This window comes from Myiozetetes cayanensis, unplaced genomic scaffold (assembly GCF_022539395.1).
Source record: "Myiozetetes cayanensis isolate MyiCay16 unplaced genomic scaffold, myiCay2020 scf3, whole genome shotgun sequence".
NCBI lineage: Eukaryota > Metazoa > Chordata > Aves > Passeriformes > Tyrannidae > Myiozetetes > Myiozetetes cayanensis.
In genome coordinates, this window is record NW_026087521.1 from 63965030 (window position 1) to 63985159 (window position 20130).

The window sequence follows — 20130 nt, forward strand, 5'->3', positions numbered from 1 at the left end:
CAAAGTGAGTGAGTACTATTATCTCCATTTATAAGCACCAAGGAATTCAAGTAAAAAAGATGCTAAGAAATTTTGGCCACGAGGCAAAAAGAGCCAGACCCAGAAAAAGAACCTAGGTGCTGGTCCATATTAAATGGCATCTGTTACATTTCCATCCCTGTTTCACAGCGATTATGGAAAGAAGAGCTATGCCAACGCCTGTAATCACTTATTTGACAGCTGCTAACCCAACGAACATGAAGGCAATTTATACACCATGCCCTAATCTTCCAGAATTCGATCATGTATGAACACAGCACTAGTACTTGCTCCAATGTAATTCTGTGTATTTCTGAGAAAGAATGTGGCTTTCTTCCTTTTTCGGAAGGAAAATGAGGCACTAAAAGACAGAGTTTTAACACGCAGTCATCAATATGCTGTTCTTACAAATACAGATATGTCAAACAGTAATAACACAAACAATGAGGCACGCTGTGCTGTATCAGCAACACAACTCTGTGTTCTGCCCAGAAAGCCCTCCTTCAACCTATACAAGACACCTCCCAAGAGAGGCCTTATGCCCCAAGAGACAGCGGTCCAAAGGGAAAGGAAATTCTGCAATGCGAGAAAAGGACACCACTTTATAAAAATCCTCCACATACTTCATCTCAAGATCTGCCTGCCTCTGGTGATCACTATTGCCACAGGACCTTAAAAATACAATAAAAGTTGTGAACCTGCTTCACTAGAAGCCAAGCTGCTGAGCCACGTTAAACAGAAGTGCCTAATGTAAAGAAGTAATTAGTGCATGGTGGTCCCCATCAGATGGCTGATGGCGTGGCTTCTCTGGTTCAGAAGACCTACCAAAGAACCACCAGAACACCTCCATCATTGAGCCTGAACATGAACTTACTCTTACAAATCACCACCATGCCTTCTCAGGGGAGAACTGTCACTGGATTGAAACAATGTGAGCTAACTAGGTTATTCATCACCTGCAAAGAAATGATGCTGCTCAAAGCTTTTTGGATACAATGGTGAAGTGAAGAAGGCTTTCTTCACCGCCTACGCAGCCTGGGCTCAACTCTGCAAAACAAATTTGAGCCGCAGTCAGACTCAATGTCAGACTTTTGCCAGCTGAGCTCCCTCTCACTTCCTCAGTTTCAGGTCATCTGAATACCTTGACAACCTGTGAGGATAAATCAAGCACAGAAGGTGTTTAGGAACTAAACATACACGTCAGGTGTTTCTATAAAACCTACACAAAGTTATATCGAAGCATCCCAAATTCCAAATCCTTAACAAATGTATCACACATTTTGGAAATGGTGGGCAGGGACTTGAAATATAGCCACACTGGTGATAAAAAATAAAAGGAGATGGAGTAAAGCTGGGAGGAAAGCAGGAGAGAATGCACATTTTTTCCTCTGGAGGACAGAGTAGTTGCATGAAGCTGACCATCACTGGGGTCCACCCTTTAAGTAGCTCTAATCTTAAAGCACATTAAGCAACACATTAATAGCCATCAATCACTAATCTATTGATCTCTAGGCCAGAAAAGGACTGCTAGGACTCAAAGGTCAGGCCTCTGGCCTGATGGAAGAACCTCACCCAGCAATTCCTTCTAACTTCTTGTACAGCACAGACTGATGGGCAGAGCCCAGGCACAGCCCCTGCTGGTCCTAATCCTGCATTGAGTGCATTAGAAACCAAGTTTGTCCTCATGTGCCACCTGCACAGCTTCTCTTGGCCACACCAGCTCAGACCAACAGACCCCATGAAGAGACCCATGGCCATAAACCATTCCCACAGACAGCACCTGGTTCTGCCACCAGACACATCACACCACAAGTTACATGAAAACTGTTCACGTCACCCATTGTTTTTTAAGAAATTATTTACACTGGCTCTTTGATCTTCCCCAGCACTGGCAAAAATGAAGCTACAATTCAGTGAAGAGCTTAGAGCATTTGCCAAATTTTGAGCGCTGAAGGAGACCCGCTGGCTACGGCAGGACTGAAGTGCTTTAAGTCAGGCACATTCGGAACCACGTCAGGGCCAAAATCCCCTCACAGCCATTCAAAATGCATCCAAGGCTTGCGCTTTGCTTCTGGAAACTTTATTCTCACTTTACATATAGTCAAAACCTGACAAGAGCTCACTGTCGGATTATGCAGGAAATCTGCAAGTTTCACCAAGGTGTGATCTTATGCTTTTTCACACATTATTGTATCATGCTGCGCCAGAACACTAACGTATGCACAGTTCTAAAATAACTTGCATTATTACAGCCCAGCACGGAAAACAGCGCTGAAAAGCCAACACAGAGACCTCCAGAGACTTGCTCCTCAGTCACTTCCAAACTGATAAGGGGTCACAATTCCTTTCTTACCAAGGGAGGGAAAAAAATTTAAAAAAAAAAAAAAAGTAGAAACAAACCAAACCAAACTCAGCATTCCAAAACCTTTTCCCCCATTTCTCTCTCTTTTAAATGAAACTGTCAATTTTCAGATTTGTCTTTGGTCATGTCAGGGTGGGAGAATGGGATTTAATAACATTTAACTGACTTGCTACCAAGAAGGAAACATATTTTTCTTCTCTCAAATTTGAAACCGACACTTTCTTTTTTTTTTTTTTTCTGTTGGCCTACTTTCTTTTAAGTTGCTTTTCAATTATTTATGAAAATGCAATAATGCATTACTTTGCTGTGCAAATGTTTAGAAGAAGGAGATAGTGTCTTTCAAGTGAAAAAAACCCATACATGGCCATACAGGGGTTTATTCAAAAGCACATTGCAGGTGACACTTTACGAAAAACAATATACTTTCATTTGCCTCCCCACACACATCCTCATTTTCTTTAAGCTGCATGTTTGAGTCAATAAAAAGTCCACAGCTCCACAGAAACACCCCACTCGCTGCTCTCTAGAGCTGGAGCTGTAAGAAACAAAAGCTCTATGTGGGAAACTGTACAAGGGGCTGAACCAAAACCTATTAAGACACTGAAAAGACTCCACGCTTTCTGAACAGCAAAGAGAGAGCAAAACCTTGTCCCACTAAATAAAACTAATAGCAAACTAATAGGAAACTAATAGCAAAACTTGCAATGTTTCAGTCAGATTTTTTGAAAGTTTTGCTGGTTTTCTTTAAACAGCTGGCTTTGGAAACAGCTGTGTTCCCAAGCCCATCCAACACCACTGAACACCGACTGCTGAACTGCTTTCTGCAGTTTTGAAAATCCCATGTGGATGCACGCTCAAGTGGCTATGGCTTCCACAGGCTCACCACCTCAGGGTTTTAGCATCAACAGACTGACACAAATAGCCAAGCCTGCCCTGACAGCAGCAGGTACAAAACCAGGCCCACAGTGCTTCCCTCCTGTCACTTTAGGCTCTGCTCTCACACACACAAGTTTGGCCTCATGAGGTGAGTCATCCCCATCACCATCAATGGGGAGATGGAAGCTCTTTCTCTGCAGTACTTTCTGGAGGAACCTCCTTGTCTCCATTGACGGAGGGAGCCTTGAAGGATTTGCTTCACCAAGACCCTACCTATATTCACATTATTGATCTAGTATACCCAACTAGGAAAAAAAGACCAGAAAGCACCATAAAGCTAGCACAGATGTACTTAACAGCAACATAACACAAAGCGAAATACACTGAGAAAAATCCAACCTACTAAATAAACCCAAACATTGCACAGGTAAGTTTTGGCACCTCTGTCCATGATGGTTTTCAAGACTCAAACAGACAAAACCATGGCTGTCCCTATCTGCTGGTAGCTCCAGTCCTGCCTCCTGAGGTCCCACGTGACTAACATTCCCAGGAATATGAAAGACAACTAATCCATACAAGGACTTAGAGAAGCCAATATCTGCTACTATCATTAACCATTTAAAATGCCCTCAATATCACTCCTTAAAACTGGAATCCATGTAAATCCTGCTGTCACTGAAGGTCCCTGGAAGACACCTCTCTTGCACTCACTTGTCACAGTCCCTGCAGGTTTTCAGAACAATATTTAACAATGCAGGTAACTTAGGAAATGAACTTTTTTCTTTGTTCCTTTCATTAGACACCTAAATCAAGACAGAGGTCAACTGTGCTCTCTCCAAAAATGGGACTTCAGCTGCACTGAAATCTCACTTTTCTAACATTGCACTCATGTAAACACTCACCTTTTGCTGAATTTAAATGAACTAAGCCACATTTCTAAAGGTAAGTCTATACTCTAATACTGTTCCTAATCAGGGCCATAAGTCACACCTCTACAACTCACACTCCGGTGTTGAGATAAAAATCACTCCAGAAAGCTGTATAGTTATACAAATAAATATTTTCCTTTTTCTTATACATAACCCCCCAGAATTTAAAACTAAGCAAAGCAAAAGGAAAAACCTTTCATCCTTAAAACTTTATACTCTTCAGTACCAGCATTTTCCTCCATGTTACCTCCTACTTCTTTACACTGTATTTGCGTGCACTGCAGAGATGCTTGGGCATGTAACTGCTGCTGCTGTTCACGCCGCAGTACCCACGCCTTTACCTCCAATATACCTTTAAGGATCAGAATCTCTTGGTTTCTCCATTTTCTACCCCACTGCAGCTTGTTACTTCTCACTAGGAGCCACTTTCTGTACCAACGCAATGCATGAGTTATTAAAAGAACAGCGGGGCATGTAGTAGAAGGTGCAAGACTGTCTTACTTTCCTCCCCTCCGTTACTCCTCATAAAAACACGCATATTGCTCTCACTCAAAGATCAGGTTTTATATAAAGCAAGATCACAGAACCACAGAAAAGCAGAATATGCTGAGCTGGAAGGGACCCACAAGGATCATCGAGTCCAACTCCTGGCCCTGCACAGGACCATCCCCAAGAGTCACACCATGTGCCTGAGAGTATATTCCAAACACTTCTTGAACTCTGTCATGCTTGGTGCTGTGACCACTTCTCTGGGGAGCCTGTTCAGTGCCCAACCACCCTCTGGGTGAAGAACCTTTTTCTAGTATCTAACATAACTGACACAACTTCAGGCCTAATGGTATCTTATGACTGCTCCTCTCGCTGGCCAGGGCTGCCCACAGAACCCATCCTGGTCACTGCAGTGGGGATGCACCACACATTTTTACTGTGCTGCTTTCCTCCACGGCACTTTCCTGGCAGAGAGAGGCCTTCAGTTTCCAGAACTGTCAATTGCCTTTCAGAAGCACTAAATTCACACATACACATTTGTACATATTCATCAGCATTTACTCATTTGTAATCTCTCCTGAGAATTAATATTATTCCTCTACAGCCGCAAAACTTCCATCATCCCGTGCAAACTGCTACTTACCTATGGCAACCTTGTTTATAGGAATGCCTCATTATATATAATTTCAGGTTTCAATTGGAAACTATTTTACAGAAGTGACAAGCACTTCACTATTTCTCCTCCAGCTCTGTCTTTTCTGAATGTCGGCAAGAGGCACGAAAACGATCTCAGCAACAAGTTTCACCATGAACTAAAAGGGCTCACCCTACGTGTACACGTATTGACCAAGTAATCTACGCCCGAGTCGCAGACCTGAACTAATTAATTGTCCTACATTTGTTAATCTCAACCACAACGCACTTCATGCACCACGGTGCCGCCAAACAAACCCGCGTTCCCAGGAATCGGAACAAATCATTTGGTTTTCTCAGAATCGTTAAGTCCTGCTTCTGGCAGCTGCCTGCATACAATTACAGATATAAAATCAATCTAAAGCACAGCAAAGAGCACAGTATCTCCCACCAAACACGCTCTTCTCCCAGATTTGAATTTGTAAAGCAGGATTTTGCATTAACACATTCACTTTTCTATGACTGAATATGCTTCTCATATCTTTTTGCATACCCTTCATAGCAGATGTGTTCAATTTATTATTAAACACAAGTGTAATTGACACATATATTGCATTCCTTGTTATTATTTATGTATTTGTCTCTATACTAGCATGAGTAGCATGATCTTTAATGCCATGGCATAAGGAGCAATCTCATTTCAGTGAAAAGACAGTTGTGTGTTACTGATGCCATGTAAGGACAGCACATGGAGAGCCACAAACAGCTGCCTTTCCCTGGGAACCTCAATGTCCCCAGGCTCCTTCCAGAGCCAGTGGAGAAGACTCCACCAGAGTTTGATTTGGTGGATGAATCACTATTACAGAATAGGTATTTTCTCTGGTTTTGTAAAAAATTCTTTATCACAGAAGTCAGTATCTGGCTTTAATTCAGTCTGAAATCGCTCAAAAACCATTCATTTTCTAATTTTCTTCTCTTCTCTAATGGTTTCAGAATCTTTTTCAATATCAACCTGGTCTATTAGGACTAATCTCCCCCTAGAAGGTCAGTTGTGACATTAAAGGGGTGTTACCAGCTAAGAAAAGCAACTCTTCTATTCACTGACTAAAGGCACTGACTTAGCCACATAATAGGTATTTTACTTTCATTTAAAAAAAATGGACTGTAAAATTAACTTTTAGAGCCTTATTAAGTAAATATTTAATTGGTTAGCTGAGGATTACAACTGTGTCCCACAGCCCTTTTCATGACACTGAAAGCTTACTCATACACAAGGATTTTGTAGCAGTGTTAAAGGTAGACTCCATAATCCCAGTTTAGAAATTGAACCAGTTTAATTAAATGTATCTTTAGACTGACTGCTACAAACCACAGTAAGGCACTCGGTTGAATTTAAACCTGTTTTATTCCCTTACTCCCTACATAAACTGAAGATACTGCAAACCATATTTAAAACTGTTTCAAACCTTCTGAGCAGAGCAAGCTTACCTGAATTTTGTCCCTTCTCCTCAAAAAATGTGGGTAAATCAACTTCTTAGAGCAGCAGGAGCCCAGCTGCAAGTAGTCAACTTCAACCTATCCCATCATCTCTTTGCTGTCCTAGCCAACCTTCTAACCTAACCCAAAAGCCAGTGCTGAAAAACTGGGTTTAAATTAAATTAAATACATAAACATCACTGCCACTAAGAGCAGGACCTTAAATACAATTTTAATAATACTCCAGTTACACCTTAAGGATCTCCCCAGCCTTTGACTGGCAAAGGCAAGTACCACACGTAGCAAATGTAAGCCTACTGAGCATGAAGTGAGCTTTCCCAAGACCTCTTAGTAAAACCTGGACCACCCTTCCCGGGACCAGGTGACTGCAATGGAAATCACTCCCCTTAGTGATGTGGGTTTTATTTAGCTCCTCTTCTGTAAAACTATACCATCCAATTGCATTGGTCAGTTGAGCTTGCTCAGCTTCTCTCAGGACATGCTCACAAACCAAAAAAAAATGGATCTAAGTATTCAGTGTCCTTCATCAAATCAATACAGTATTAATACAGTACAGACTACAGACTCTCCCATGTACTTTAACCATAATCAGTCAAAGGATCAAATAATAGTATATAAATACATAATTTAAATAGTGCAAGGTTTTTTCCTTGAGATTTTGCAGTTTTGACCTGCAATTTTCAGGCAATTCATTTCCTTGAAATATAGGTAAATACTCTTTCTTTAAACAATAATCACAGAATACACTTTAGCTTTGTCATCAGGATTTCTTTTTATTTAAAAGACCAACAGGAAATGGGAGGGAAGAAAAAAAAGACTTCTGTTAAAGGACAATTCACTGAAAGGTCTTTTAGCTGGCAATTGTCAGCACTGCTCAGGGCCAATGGATCAAATTTAACTCTAAAAAGTGCTGATGGTTGTATGAGTCTTCACAGTAGGAGCTGGTGCTCTGGGCCACTCAAGTTCAATTTTTGGTGTTACCATGGGATGTAGGAACTGGGATCTTGGTGAGCAAAGATTTGCTCCGTATTTGATGCACTGGGTAAAGTGGCATTCTTAAAATCACTAGCCTCCCAAGCAGCTAGTAAGCCAGCGGGAGGTTAGTAGGAAGAGAAAGTAATTGTCCTTTGTGCCTCTGAAAATAGCCAACATTAAAGGATCCTCTTATGTATTATGTCCGTTTCAACCTGCTCTTGCTGCTCAAAGGAAAAAAGAGAGGCTGGAGGAGACAGAAAATAAAGCTGTCAGAAATATTATAGGAGACCCTCCTCAAGCTGTCACGAAGCGTATGGTCTCCTCACCTAGAAAGCTGTGCCACCAGAAAGGATGAGTGCTCTGTAAGCAACAAAAACTTGTTCAGACAACACGCTTTACGTACACAGAATGTACCGTGCATGTGTCTGTGCATTCACCACGTGCTTGAAGAGGCTGGAGACATGAGGAAAGGCACTGCAAAAGTGATGATTTTATACTCAGCAGCACGTGGACTCGAGCTGCTCTAACAGACTGCACACAAGTCATCGGAAATCCACTTTACCTGTAGCCTCTGCTCTCCATGCAATGCCCAAAGAAGGTGGAAGTGCAGCATGACCAGCAGCAGGATGAGAATCTAATGCTCTAGTCTTAACCTGAATGTTCTTATCTGTTAGTATATTTCCCAAAAGAAAACAGATCTGGCTCCAGACTTCCCTAATCCTACTGTTTGGTCACAAAACTGAAAGAAAATTTACCTAATTGGGTCTGAGCACATCCTTGAAAAAGGAAGAAAACTCCCAAAAGCCCCCAGTGCTTCAGCACCACCAAAGAGGAGCTCACTCTTGTTTCAGGCTTCAATTCAAATGCTGTCTAAACCAAATTTGGGTCTGAATTGACTACAAAATATATTTCACGTGATTAACTGGAGCAGCTCTAATGTCTTGAAGACATGGAAAATATAAGCAAAAGCAATTATAAAAAACTTTAAGTTTGCAGAAAAGCAAACTGAAAAGGCTCTATAAGGGCCATTCCCAATGCTGTAGGGCCCAGAAGCCCACTTCCTCACCAGCAACATTCTCACCACCTCCCATGCATGTACAGCTCTGCCTGTTCAGGGGACACATGAGGATCCTTATGCAGAAAACAGGGAAAAAAGCACCAAACTTCTTTGCTAACAGGAAAAAAATCCTTACAATAATACTAATCTATTTATAATGGTCAAAAATATGACAGCTTACAACAGCGTCAGAGCAGGGCTTTGGCAATATTTTAGTGTACTGCTGTATTTTTAGAAGGACTGTTCATTTACTTTCTCCTAGATGCTGGAATTCTTATTTTTCAACAAATGAGATATGGGGTTGGGTTTTTTTCGGTGTATCCATATGCCAACATCAGAGTGTTTTATCTCGGGGTAAGTAGGAACTGCAGGCAGAAACAAAGCTCCTGCACACACGCTGCCGTGCAGCAGCGCTGCCGGGGACGCCGAGTCCCGATCTCCTCCCGTGCTTTATGCAGCGACAGCTTCGCCACTTACAAACCTTCCTGGAACGCGGCGGCACGTTTTTACGATGAGTAACAGAAAACTGCTGTGTTTCTTCATCCTGAGCATTGAGGAACTATCCCATTGTAAACAATAGATCTGACAGTTTAATGATATTGCTCAACCTAACTGGTTCTGGCAAGCAGCACGTACGATAAGAGTGCAGCAAGATGTTTAAGCACTTTCATGTTTTCTCAGCACAGAGACCTCAGAAGGGCACCTTACCATTTCAAAACTCATCCACAAGCTACCTGTGCACCTAAGTGAAGAACAGTAAGTTCTCTGTTAAGTCTCACCCAGTCCTACAAGATCACAACATCAGGACAATCCCAGTCCCTGAGAACCTCTACAGCGGGAGCTCCAACACCTACAGACAAAACTCACGTGCTTTTACTCTCTTCCTAAAAAGCATGTGTGAGCTTCCATTGCTTACAAAAAATTTATACTAGGCTAAATTAAATACATGTGCACCCACATGTTAACTGAATCAACTCAATACATCTCAAATGTCCATCTGTTTACACAAGCCACTTGCAGCTTTCAAGTCTTGTGCTCCCTTTAGTGTAACTCTCAACCAAAACAGTCCAAGTGCAACCAGAAAGCTCTGCTGTGAGATTTCCATGCATAATGACCATGTGTTTATTGGGTTTTCATGTTCAAATCCTGTCAGAGCAGACATGCTATCCTTTCACAAAATGCAACACATCCATGCCAGCCTCTCCCTCTTCAGCTGGAGAAACCTCATAAAACAAAGCTGGCTCTAACCTGGCCAGATATTATAGCTAAATTTGAAAAAAACTCCCTTTGCAATTCCAGTTTAATAGTTGTAAATAGTGTATTTTGCAGGACAAAGACTTAATTTCTGAGGCAATAATGTATTTCCAGGGCTGGGAAGGATTAAGAGGACATATAAATAGCAGCAGATACAGGTAGATGTTTTCAGATAAGTTTCAGGTGATAAAGTATTTTGATGAAGAACTTTGTAGTAGCTCCTCATTTATAAGAGTTGCTTTTTAATCTGAGTGGCTCACTTCAGCAAGGCTGCAGACAGCTAACTGCATTTCAACTGGGAGGATGAAAGCCAGGACACATTATCCTGCAGTTCTACAGCTGGAGTCAAACTTCCTTTTCTAATCTGAACTAAAGTTAATATTCCATTCCTTGACAGAGATGGAGCAAAACGCAGCTCTAGTTAAAACAAACAAACAAACAAACAAAACCAACAAACCACCAAAAAACGTTTACTCCCTAATTTTAGGATATTTATGGCTTTTCTTTTACAAGAGTTAAGTGTTTTGCAACGACAGCAAAAGCTACCTGTGCCAGCGTGTGATACCAGTCTCTCAGAGAAAAGAGTTCTCATCTGACACCATCCCCCCGAACGTCCCTACTGTATTGTTGTTGTTGATGATGATGATCGCGATGCTGAACGCCTACAAATCTCCCACGTGCCTATTTCGTTGGCCTGCTGGTTTAAAAAAAAAAAAAAAAAAAAAAAAAAAAAAAGCTCGAGGCCATTATTCATGAGCAGTAAGAAAACAAATCACTCTTAGACCTACTCCTCTTGCAGATTCCCACACTTATTACCCAAAATCCCACAGCTCGCTATTGGTTCTACCCTTGACCAAAGTACAGGACTGAGGCAGCATGCCATCCCCTGGGAAAAGCCGATCACGTTCCTCCCGGCAAGCGGCTCCGGTTATTCTAGGATCGCAGTCGGGCTGGAATAAAGTCCCCCTAACTTTCCTGAGAAGGCAGCTCTCGCTCCCACCGCCAGTGCCTGGGGATCCGCGCTCCGCACCCTGACCGGGAGGTCGGTTTTTCCCCTGACCCGCTTTCTTTTTTGAGGGGAAAGCAGCCGAAGCGAGCGAACCCAGAGCCTTCAGCTCCTTCCGCTGAGCCACCCTCCTGCTCGGGCAGAAGCGAGGAAGGTGCGTGGCAGAAACACGCACGGAGCCTGTTCCCGGTGCCCCCCTCCCGGTGCCGGTGCGGTGCCCGCCGTGCCCCCCGCTCGCCCCTGCGCGCCTCCCCGGCAGCGGCGCGGCGGCCGCCGCCGCTGCTCGGCACTCACGCACGGAGAGGCAATTACAATAATTTAAAGCTTCCTGTCCGCCGGCTCCGCCGGGATCCCGAGGGCTGAGCCATGCCTGGGCAGGGCGCGGAGCAGCCGCTGCCCCGCCACACACGCGCGGGCACCGCGGCCGGACCGCCCCCGCCCGCCCCCAGCCCCGGCGGCGGCAGCAGCAGCAGCAGGAGGAGGAGGAGGAGGAGAAGGAGGAGGAAGGGGGGAGGGCGTGACAAGTTGTGCCAAACTTCGGGAGGTGTGCGAGCGCCCGGGAGGAAGCCGAGCGAGCTGCGCTGACAGCCGGCCCCGCCGCCTCCCCCGCCCCCGGCGGCGCCCACCCCGCCCGCCCCCGGAGCGCGGGGGCCCCGCGGGGCGCTGATGAGCGCGGCCGCCCCCGGCGAGCAGCCGCGGCGAGAATAAAGTTAAAACGGCGGCGGTCGCGCACCTACCCGCTGTCTGTCATGTCTCCTCCGGGCGCGGGGTGCTAAGTGAGACACTGGCGGGGTGGGGAGAGGCAGAGGTGCGGGGAGGGACTGGGAGATGGGTGTTTGGTGAGCTCTTCCTTTCCCCCTCCTTCCCACCCCTTCCCCCTTCTCTCTCTCTGTGTCTCTCAAGGACGAAGTGAAATCCCTTTGCTGGACATGAGGCGGCTTCAGAGACAAACAACACAATGCGAGTGCAAATAACAAAAGGGAAAAAAAAAAAAAAGGAGAACGAGAGGGAGACCGGGAACAATGGGGGAGGAGAGGAGGCTCGCCGCGCCGCGCCTGGCCGCCGCCGGCACCCCGGCAGGCAGGAGGAGGAGGAGGAGGCGGAGGAGGAAGGCGAGGTGGCGGTAGCGGGGAGGGGGCTGCGTGGGGACTCCCCCTGGCGCGCCTGGGCTGCCTCAGACCATCCCCGATCTCCTCCCCGCCCGTTCCGCCGCGCTCCGGGGCGGCCCTGCGCGGCGGCCACCGGTAAGTGATGCGCCTGCCGCCCCCGCGAACGGCCATCGCCACCATCATCATCATCATCATCCTCACTGTCCCCGGAGGTGGGGGGTGGCGGCTGTCCGCCCGTAGAACGAGCGGTTCAAAGCCCTTCCCGCCTTCCCCCTACCCTCCTGCTCCGCCCGGGAACTTCTTCACCGAGCGGGGCTGTCGCGGGACCCGGGGATGCCGCTCCCGGGTCCCCTCCCGAGCAGCAGTTCCCCCTCCCGCCCTTTTGCCGAGAGTAAACACTCTGAGAGTTGCGTGTCCGTGGGCGTGTGCGTGTCCGCTGGCACCTCCCGCACCGGCAAGCCCCTGTCACAGCGGTGCGGTCGCTCACATGCTCAGCCGCCCGTGGGGACGCCCGGAGTATCCCCCCTCCTCAGCTCCCTCTCTTCATTCCCAGGACCCCCGTCCGGGCGCTGGAACCCGAGAGGGAAGCAGAAGTTTGGGGTCCCACCGCGCCCTTCCCCTCCGCGCTCTCCCTCAGGAGCCGGCGATGAGGCGGCGGGTTCGAAGCCCCCCGGTGTCCCCCCGCGGGCCCAGGGGTTACCTCAGCGGCGGGCGGGGGCCGGCAGGACTGCTGCTCTCTGCTCCCTCCTGGAACCCTTGCCCGGGGCGGAGGGGCCCGGGCAGCCCCCGCTGTGTCACCGCTCCCCCAGGCAGGCGGGGAGCGAACGCCCTGTCTCCGCTGCCCGCCTCTGCCCCGGACCCCACGGTTACCTCCTCCTCCTCCTCCTCCTCCTGCTTCTCCGCCAGCACCCCCCGCCCGCTCCTCGGGGGAGCGCAGCCGTGTCCCGGGCTGGCCCCGCGGGGACCCGGCCGGGCGCTCCCGGGGCTCCGCGCCTGGGCGGGGGGTACGCGTGGCTGGGTGTGTGGGGAGTTGTGTTTTCCTCTGGGCAGCCTCTTGCTCTGCCTGTCCCTGACCCGGCTGCTCGGGAGCCCGTCCTGTGCCGCGGGGTGCGATGCGCCCCGGGGCGCGGGGGGTCGGCGGCCGCGGCCCCACGGCCGGGAGGGGTTTGAGCCGCCGCCGCCGCTAATAAAGTCACCCTCTGCAAGTAGGAGGTCTGCCTCTCGCTCTCTCTCTTGTTTACTTACGAGGTCTTTTATTTTTAATCGAGCGTTTTGTACACGTGCTTTTCTGAAGCGCCGCAGCCGGCTGGACGGGGTTCGAGCCTGAGAGTGGGAAACGCAGAAATCCGCACCCGGAGCCAAATTGCTCAAAGAAGAGCAAGTTCGGTTATTATTCATCTCCACGAGGGAAGTCTTATCTTCTACAAATATTTGATACTGGGACAAAGCCAATAATTAACAAGAACAATCAAACAATTTCACTGCCTTCTCGGGGATTTAAAAAGTCATCATCTGGAATTCATGAACGTTACAACCTTTTTTTTTTTTTTTTCCTGCTTGGATGCGTTACTGTATATGATCTTTTCAGTGTGTGTGTGTGTGTCCCTAAGTGATTTTACCCTTTCACGCAAAAAGATGCAAACCATTAACAGCACAGATAATATTCACAACTGCTGATTCAGTGAGACTTCAGACCTCTCCGTAGGAGTGGTGAGAGAGGGTGGTAACCCTGACGGGAAAAGGAGTAAAAATAAAAAAAAGAGCTGGAGGAATGTTTCTTTCTTGGCTTCCTCCCTACCTCTGTGGCAGGAACTCCCACGGGCGTCCTGTGGGTGGGATGGGAGCAGGGCAGATCTAACACCCTGCTGCCTGGCACGAGTCTGGCTGGCGCTGCATAGGTGCAAGCATCAGCTCTCCCAGACAGCCCTGTAATTCCTCTTACAGGAGAAAAAGCCAGGCTGAGAGAGGAATAGGACTCCTGAACTCTGCAGCAGCGTTTCTGGCACGGTGCAGCCTGAGGTGCCAGGGAGACAGTGCAGCTTTCAGGACCTGCAGTGAGCCAAGTGGACCAGTCATATACAAAAAACCCAAACACCAAACCACCAGAACCTTGCCTCATCTGGATTAAATCAAGACATTTGAGAAAGGTGCCCACCCGCTAAATGGTAAAGTTTCACACTGCACTGTTCCAGTCACCAAATTCTGCACAAGTTCTGGCACTGTCTGTCAAAGCCACAAGTCCTCAGTCCCCACCTGCTCATGCAAACCCCATTTCTGATGGTTGGTGACCCCCAGTGCTGGCACAGGTAATGAAATACGCTGGGCATGTAGCTCTGCTCTATCTCAGGTAATCTCAAACCTGGGGACCTACAGCCAGAATTGCCTGGGTTGGGCTGACAGGGTGCGTTGTGTTCTCCCCACATCTTTCAGAGCTCTTTTCTTTTGATACGCTTCCCACCCATTGTTTTTTGCATAAGCAGTGCCCCCTTCTCCTTTACTGCTTGCTTTATGAGAACTCCTTACAGTCACGATGAAGTTCATTGCAGTTCAGCACAAGAAAGGAATAAGGGTGCTTGGGTCCAAAACTAATCTGGTGCAAAGAGAGAAAGCCAGATGTGGTTGCATTTTATTTAAGATCAAAAGCACAATGGTGTGAGATTGTATTACGTTCTCCACAGGAGCTGTATTTTTCTACTTCTACAATAGGATTAAGGTGTTCAGTGAAAAAGAGAATTACAAAAAAAATTAAATAAAAATTAAAAAGAAGCCCCATTGGACTGGGAGTAGTTGCATTTGAGTCTGTCTTGAATAATGGAGACAGTTCATTCCTCAAGGACTCTAGCATCCCATTTCCAAAGCCTTTTAAAAACAATTGTGAATGCCAATAATCATTTAGTTTTTACTATTTATTCCAGAGGATTTTTTTTTTTTATTTAAAGGAAGGATGTCACCATTTCTGCATTGACTCATTTCAACATTTTCAGTCAACCAAATGCTTTTTAGTAGAACCTAGAGACATCTCCTTATTTAGCTCTGCATATTTGAGCACACAGGATGTTGAATGTTAGCACACACGGGCTGGACACAGCTGGGAGCACAGCTTCAAGCCACTTTTCCACCCTGAATAACTAAAGAAAGCATGAAAGAAAATTTTCAGTGCAGCTTACCCAATGAAAGGTAGGCTACCATGCAAAAATTGCTACCTATTTTCAATTTGAAATTTGCAACGCTCTGGATAACTCTCAGTTTCCCAACATCAGCGAAGCATGGCTTGAGCCTGGTTCTGCTCTAGTGTGCATGGAACGTGACTGTGTTTCAATGAAAGGTATCATCCACCTTTACTGTGAGCAGCGTGCACCTAGAAATCACTTGGGGAAGGTGGTTTATACACAGCTCCAGTTACATGACATTTCCTCCATGTCTGTAGCTCTAAGTTCAACAATTAGCATTTTAGGCATGTTATTAAGGGAAAAAATCTACAGGTAGATCTCTCTGCTCGCACAGAGCTGATCTGTCTTCAGTGCTACCTGACTTTGTCCCTTCACTACTACTCTCCCACAAGGTAACTTCATACACTTTGCCTCATCCTCCTAGAGATTTCAGAGCTCTGTTTTTCTACTCCAATGAGTTTTGACACACTCATTTTCACATGAGCTGGTGTAAAATGCCACCTTCCTGATATGGAAATGGTTTGTTACTACCCCTCAGAGGTACACATGGCAACACTGAAGAACAAAGCAAGCCTGGGTCCTGTAAAACAACATTATCTTTGTGCCAAAGTAATCCAATTATTGAGGTACTGAGATAACCTTAAAGCCATATCAAAATGAAGAAACCACTTAGGAACTTACAAACGTCTGTTTTCGTATCAGAGTGCATCAGTACAAGAACACCCTTATGTGGCCCTAATCAGTCAAAGTACCACTCTCGTCTTTTACATTCAGCATGGCTTATCTGCTTCTCCATAATAAAATCAGGGTGATACTTTCACTGATTTCTGCTAGTAGGAAAAGCCTCTGTTACTTATATTAAAGCAATGTGGTTCTGTGCAGGTCCTACCTCCGCTCCCCTGGAGGCAATAGAGAATCCCATTTATGATATTTCAAAAAGACATTCAAACAACTTCCTAGGGAATGATAAAACATGCTGCCATTGTGTCCCTGAGTAGGGCTCTCTATCCAGTTTCGTGTTAGCTGGTTCCTCAAATTAAATGGTAGAATCATGTTTCAGAAGAGCAACTGGTAATTTGGATCCCACATTTAGGTCCTATTAACTAAATAAGGAATACATTTATTTTTAGTAGAAGGTGCGTACAAAATCTAAAAGAAACAGGAAATGTTGATTAAATTAAATGTCAGTGTGGTGTTCTGTAATTTAAACTATTGCAGGCGCATGGAATGATAAAGAGAAAAGGAAGCCAGCTGAAAAAGTTAAGATACTTGCTTTGAGTTGTCCACGCTGAGCAAAAATTAAATATTACAGGAATCTGTAAACAGCTTTCAGCTTCAATAATGGATTAAAGGCCCAAGCAACACTCATCTATCATGCTACCATTAGTAACCCTTAGATTTCAATGAGATTACTCACATATATAAAAATAAGCATAATCCATCAGGACACGCAGATGAATAAAGACAGTCACAAGGATGGATTTAAGAAGCAGGCTGGAACTTCATTAACACAATATTTTCACATGTCAGGCAGTTAAGCGGACCCAGTGCAGGGATTACAAAGCTACAATTTAGGGCAGATCCTCCCTAATCTCTCTCTTACAACGAGCTCACAGCTGAAGCCAGCCCTTCAACCCTTCCCCAAGAAAAAGGAGGACCTAAACCCCACAACACTTCACTTAGGTTTGCTTCTTTTCTAGGCACAAATCCAGTTGCAAAATTCCAGATTTCTTTTTGATTTCAGCCTTAGTCCACACTGAACATTTTTAAAAAAAAGTTATCAATTCTAGCAGATGAATAAAAATGCATATTCTCATACGTTCCACTTCCAAATCCACCTTTTCAGCCTACTTGTGGTGCTACAAAGGTCATCAAAAAACAGTTTATGCCTCCCCTAACTATATCCTAATAGAAAAACATATCTTTCTTTATACCAGGGTACGTGATCAAGTGACAGCATCCCAAGATCATTAGCCATGATACGGGAGGAGAGGATTAAGATTCTCTAAGGCAGAGAGACACCCAAAGCTTACCTTCATTTTCATGCCTGCCAGAAGTGAGAGAACCCACCCAGGACTGCAGCTGGCAGTCTCATGCATATATTCTGGCTGTCCCCTTTCTTTCTTGGCTGTTTACCCCACCACCAGGTTAATTAATAGTGTTTTCCATGGAGCCTCCACTGGAGGTGCAGGAAGCACTTGCAGGATGAGAAACCATGTGGTGTTGCTTACTTACGTATGGAGACCACTAGGAATGTGTCTTGCATGGCTCAGTGGGGGTCACTTAGGACTAATTAGTCAAGGGAGACCATTAGGACAGTGCAAACGTGGAACTTCCAGACCCTCAAGTAATCCAGGTAAGTCAGCATGGTGCAACGTTGTGCACAGCGTGCGCATTAAATTCAAGCAAACCTCTGCAACAAAGTTTTCAAAGCCATTTCAAACAGTTTCGGGCACTCTGAGAATTGAAGAAATTGTGGCGCCTCAGGTGGCACAGAGCTTTCCAAAAGCAGGTGTCTTTCATTTTTTGAATCTAGCCCCGTTTTCTAAAACTGGTGATTGGAAAAGAGAGGTAATCAAAATAATCTGTGACTTCTGAAAATAGAGGCCAGTTCCTGTGAGTAAGTTTTAGCAGGACTGAGCAGTTAGTGTCTTATCAGTAGCACAGGAACAGGGATTTGTATATACTGTTTTATTAAGATTAGTATCTCTACAGTGCTCCTTAAATGAAAACAAAAGAAAAAAAATGCCGTAAAAGGACAGAAAAAATGACTCAATTTCCCGTCATTGCCAAAAGCCTCTAATTTTGAATATAATCAACCTTTGTGCCACAAGATAGAGCTTTTTTTTTCTTTAACAGATATTTAGGTGCAGTAATTAATATTAAAATAAAGGGGGGGGAATAGTGTGACCCTGTTTAAAATTTGGCACATTGCTGTAAGTTTATTCTCCAGCAAGTATGAAATAAATAGAGCCCTCAAAAAAAGCAAGCAAACAAATTAACAGACAAGAATTAGGTAAAGAAATGGCCAAATCCCCAGCCAAAAATACTTTTCCTTACTACAAAGTTTGTTCTCTTAATTTACGATCATTGTTTGAAAACTCATAGTGCACATACAATTTTTGCAACAACATTTTTCATGCAAAGCTATCTTCTTGCACTGCTATCTTTTTTGGAGTAACTAATATCCCTAAATTACTATCACAAAAACAAAAAGCAGAGGAGGTTGCACTGCAATGAAATGTCATTTGTATTTGTAACAGGGCAATTATTGATTTAAAACTGGCATTGGAGCTCCTTTTGTGAAATGATTGCTAGGCTAGGAAAACTACCCCTTAAACCAGCAACATCTGAATTTCTGAGGAAAAGCTCAGGTTTAGCACGTGTCCTAACCTGTGTTTTAGCTATTTGGCCTACACATTTTTCTGAAAAGTGTTTGTGTTTTCATGAAGTGTGTGTGTTTGGTTGCTCTGAAAGGATCCTGTAGGAATGCTCATAAGATCACTGTCTGGAAGGCTCAAACTCTTAATATTTTACCTTTAGAGAAAATAAAACAACACCCTATAAACAATATGCTCTTAGAGAACTCAAAGCCTGTTTCACCTCACACCTGCTCATGTGGTTACAGGTAGGCAGTGAAGGATAAGCAGTGCGAAATATTTTAAATTCTGCTTTTCCAGTGTGTAGACATTCAGGTTGTTCACTACAAATGACTGCACAAGGTGAGAAGCACCGGAGAATCAGGCCCCAAAGATTTTCTATACTGGATCAGATCACTGGTGCATTAAGTGTGTCACCTCACAGCTGGATGCTCCAAAATGAACCTAGCTATCTGTGTAGTACTGTGGGAACTACTCTGGCAGTCAGGTTGCATCCAGGAGAGGAGACTGGGTTTTGTCTTTTATTTTCTTAGTGTATCTAATCAGAACTGCCCTCATTTGTGATCAAATCGTTCTGTCTTCCTTAACAGTTAAACAAGTACATCTGATTCTTATTGTGAAACAGGATGTAAGACATGGCATTAAAAGTTATAAATAATAGCAAGAGAGAAAAAAACCCAAACAAACCAACAAACATTACTTTCTCACTGTGTTCATATGCTTCTGTGGAATGAAAATTAGTCCACAATATAAGAAACACATAATAAATATGCTATAATTTATATCAGGGTGTTTTTCACTGCAGAGCTAGTTCGTGGAACTTTATCACTTTATATAATGATCCATTTAAGTCAGGAATATGACAATGCTACATGAACAACAATTATATACAATATACAAATATCATCTAGCTATAGGAAGTGCCAGATATTAGCAACATGAAGTAACAAAAATGTATCAACACACAAAGCTTGTCTAAAGCTTTCAGAGGTTTCATATGCTGCACCTCAGTGAGAATCAGATCACAGCTCATCAAGTCAAAGGCTTAGATACTCCTAACACATTTCAGACATGATGATTTCAGCATCCAGAAAATCCAAAGCCCCGTCTCTGCAGAAGAGCAAAACTTAGCACACATGTTAAATACATGGTTCCTAATTGTCACACAAGTGATGCAACTATTCAAAAGCAATTACATACCTGCTATCCAACTGAAAGTCGACAGCACTTCTGTCTGTCCTTAAATAACTTCTCTGGAACTCGGTTTCCACCACCGAAAACCCAACAAAACCCAAAGAGAAAAAAAACCCACCCAAAAACAAACAGAAAAAAACCAGCCAAAGCCTAACCTCTTGTGCTACTGCTTTGTACACTA

At 44.8% G+C, this 20130-nt stretch overlaps 2 protein-coding genes across 8 annotated transcripts in view; one reads left to right on the forward strand and one right to left on the reverse strand.

The window, feature by feature from the left end:
* Positions 1-12935, reverse strand: part of SOX5 (SRY-box transcription factor 5) — a 638539-nt gene extending 625604 nt beyond the window's left edge. For 2 of the 7 annotated variants that reach the window (XM_050323662.1, XM_050323669.1), the window contains exon 1: positions 11834-11881. The gene's annotated coding sequence lies outside the window, so the exon portion shown is untranslated. The other 5 variants (XM_050323666.1, XM_050323667.1, XM_050323665.1 and 2 more) reach the window with 5 other exon arrangements.
* LOC126644971 (cuticle collagen 2C-like) lies at positions 11881-13375 on the forward strand. The gene is made up of 3 exons (XM_050324847.1): positions 11881-11904; positions 12000-12340; positions 12759-13375. The coding sequence occupies exons 2-3, from the start codon at positions 12055-12057 to the stop codon at positions 13373-13375; spliced, it is 903 nt and encodes a 300-aa protein (XP_050180804.1). The 5' UTR covers positions 11881-11904; positions 12000-12054.
* The last annotated feature ends 6755 nt before the right edge of the window (positions 13376-20130 follow it).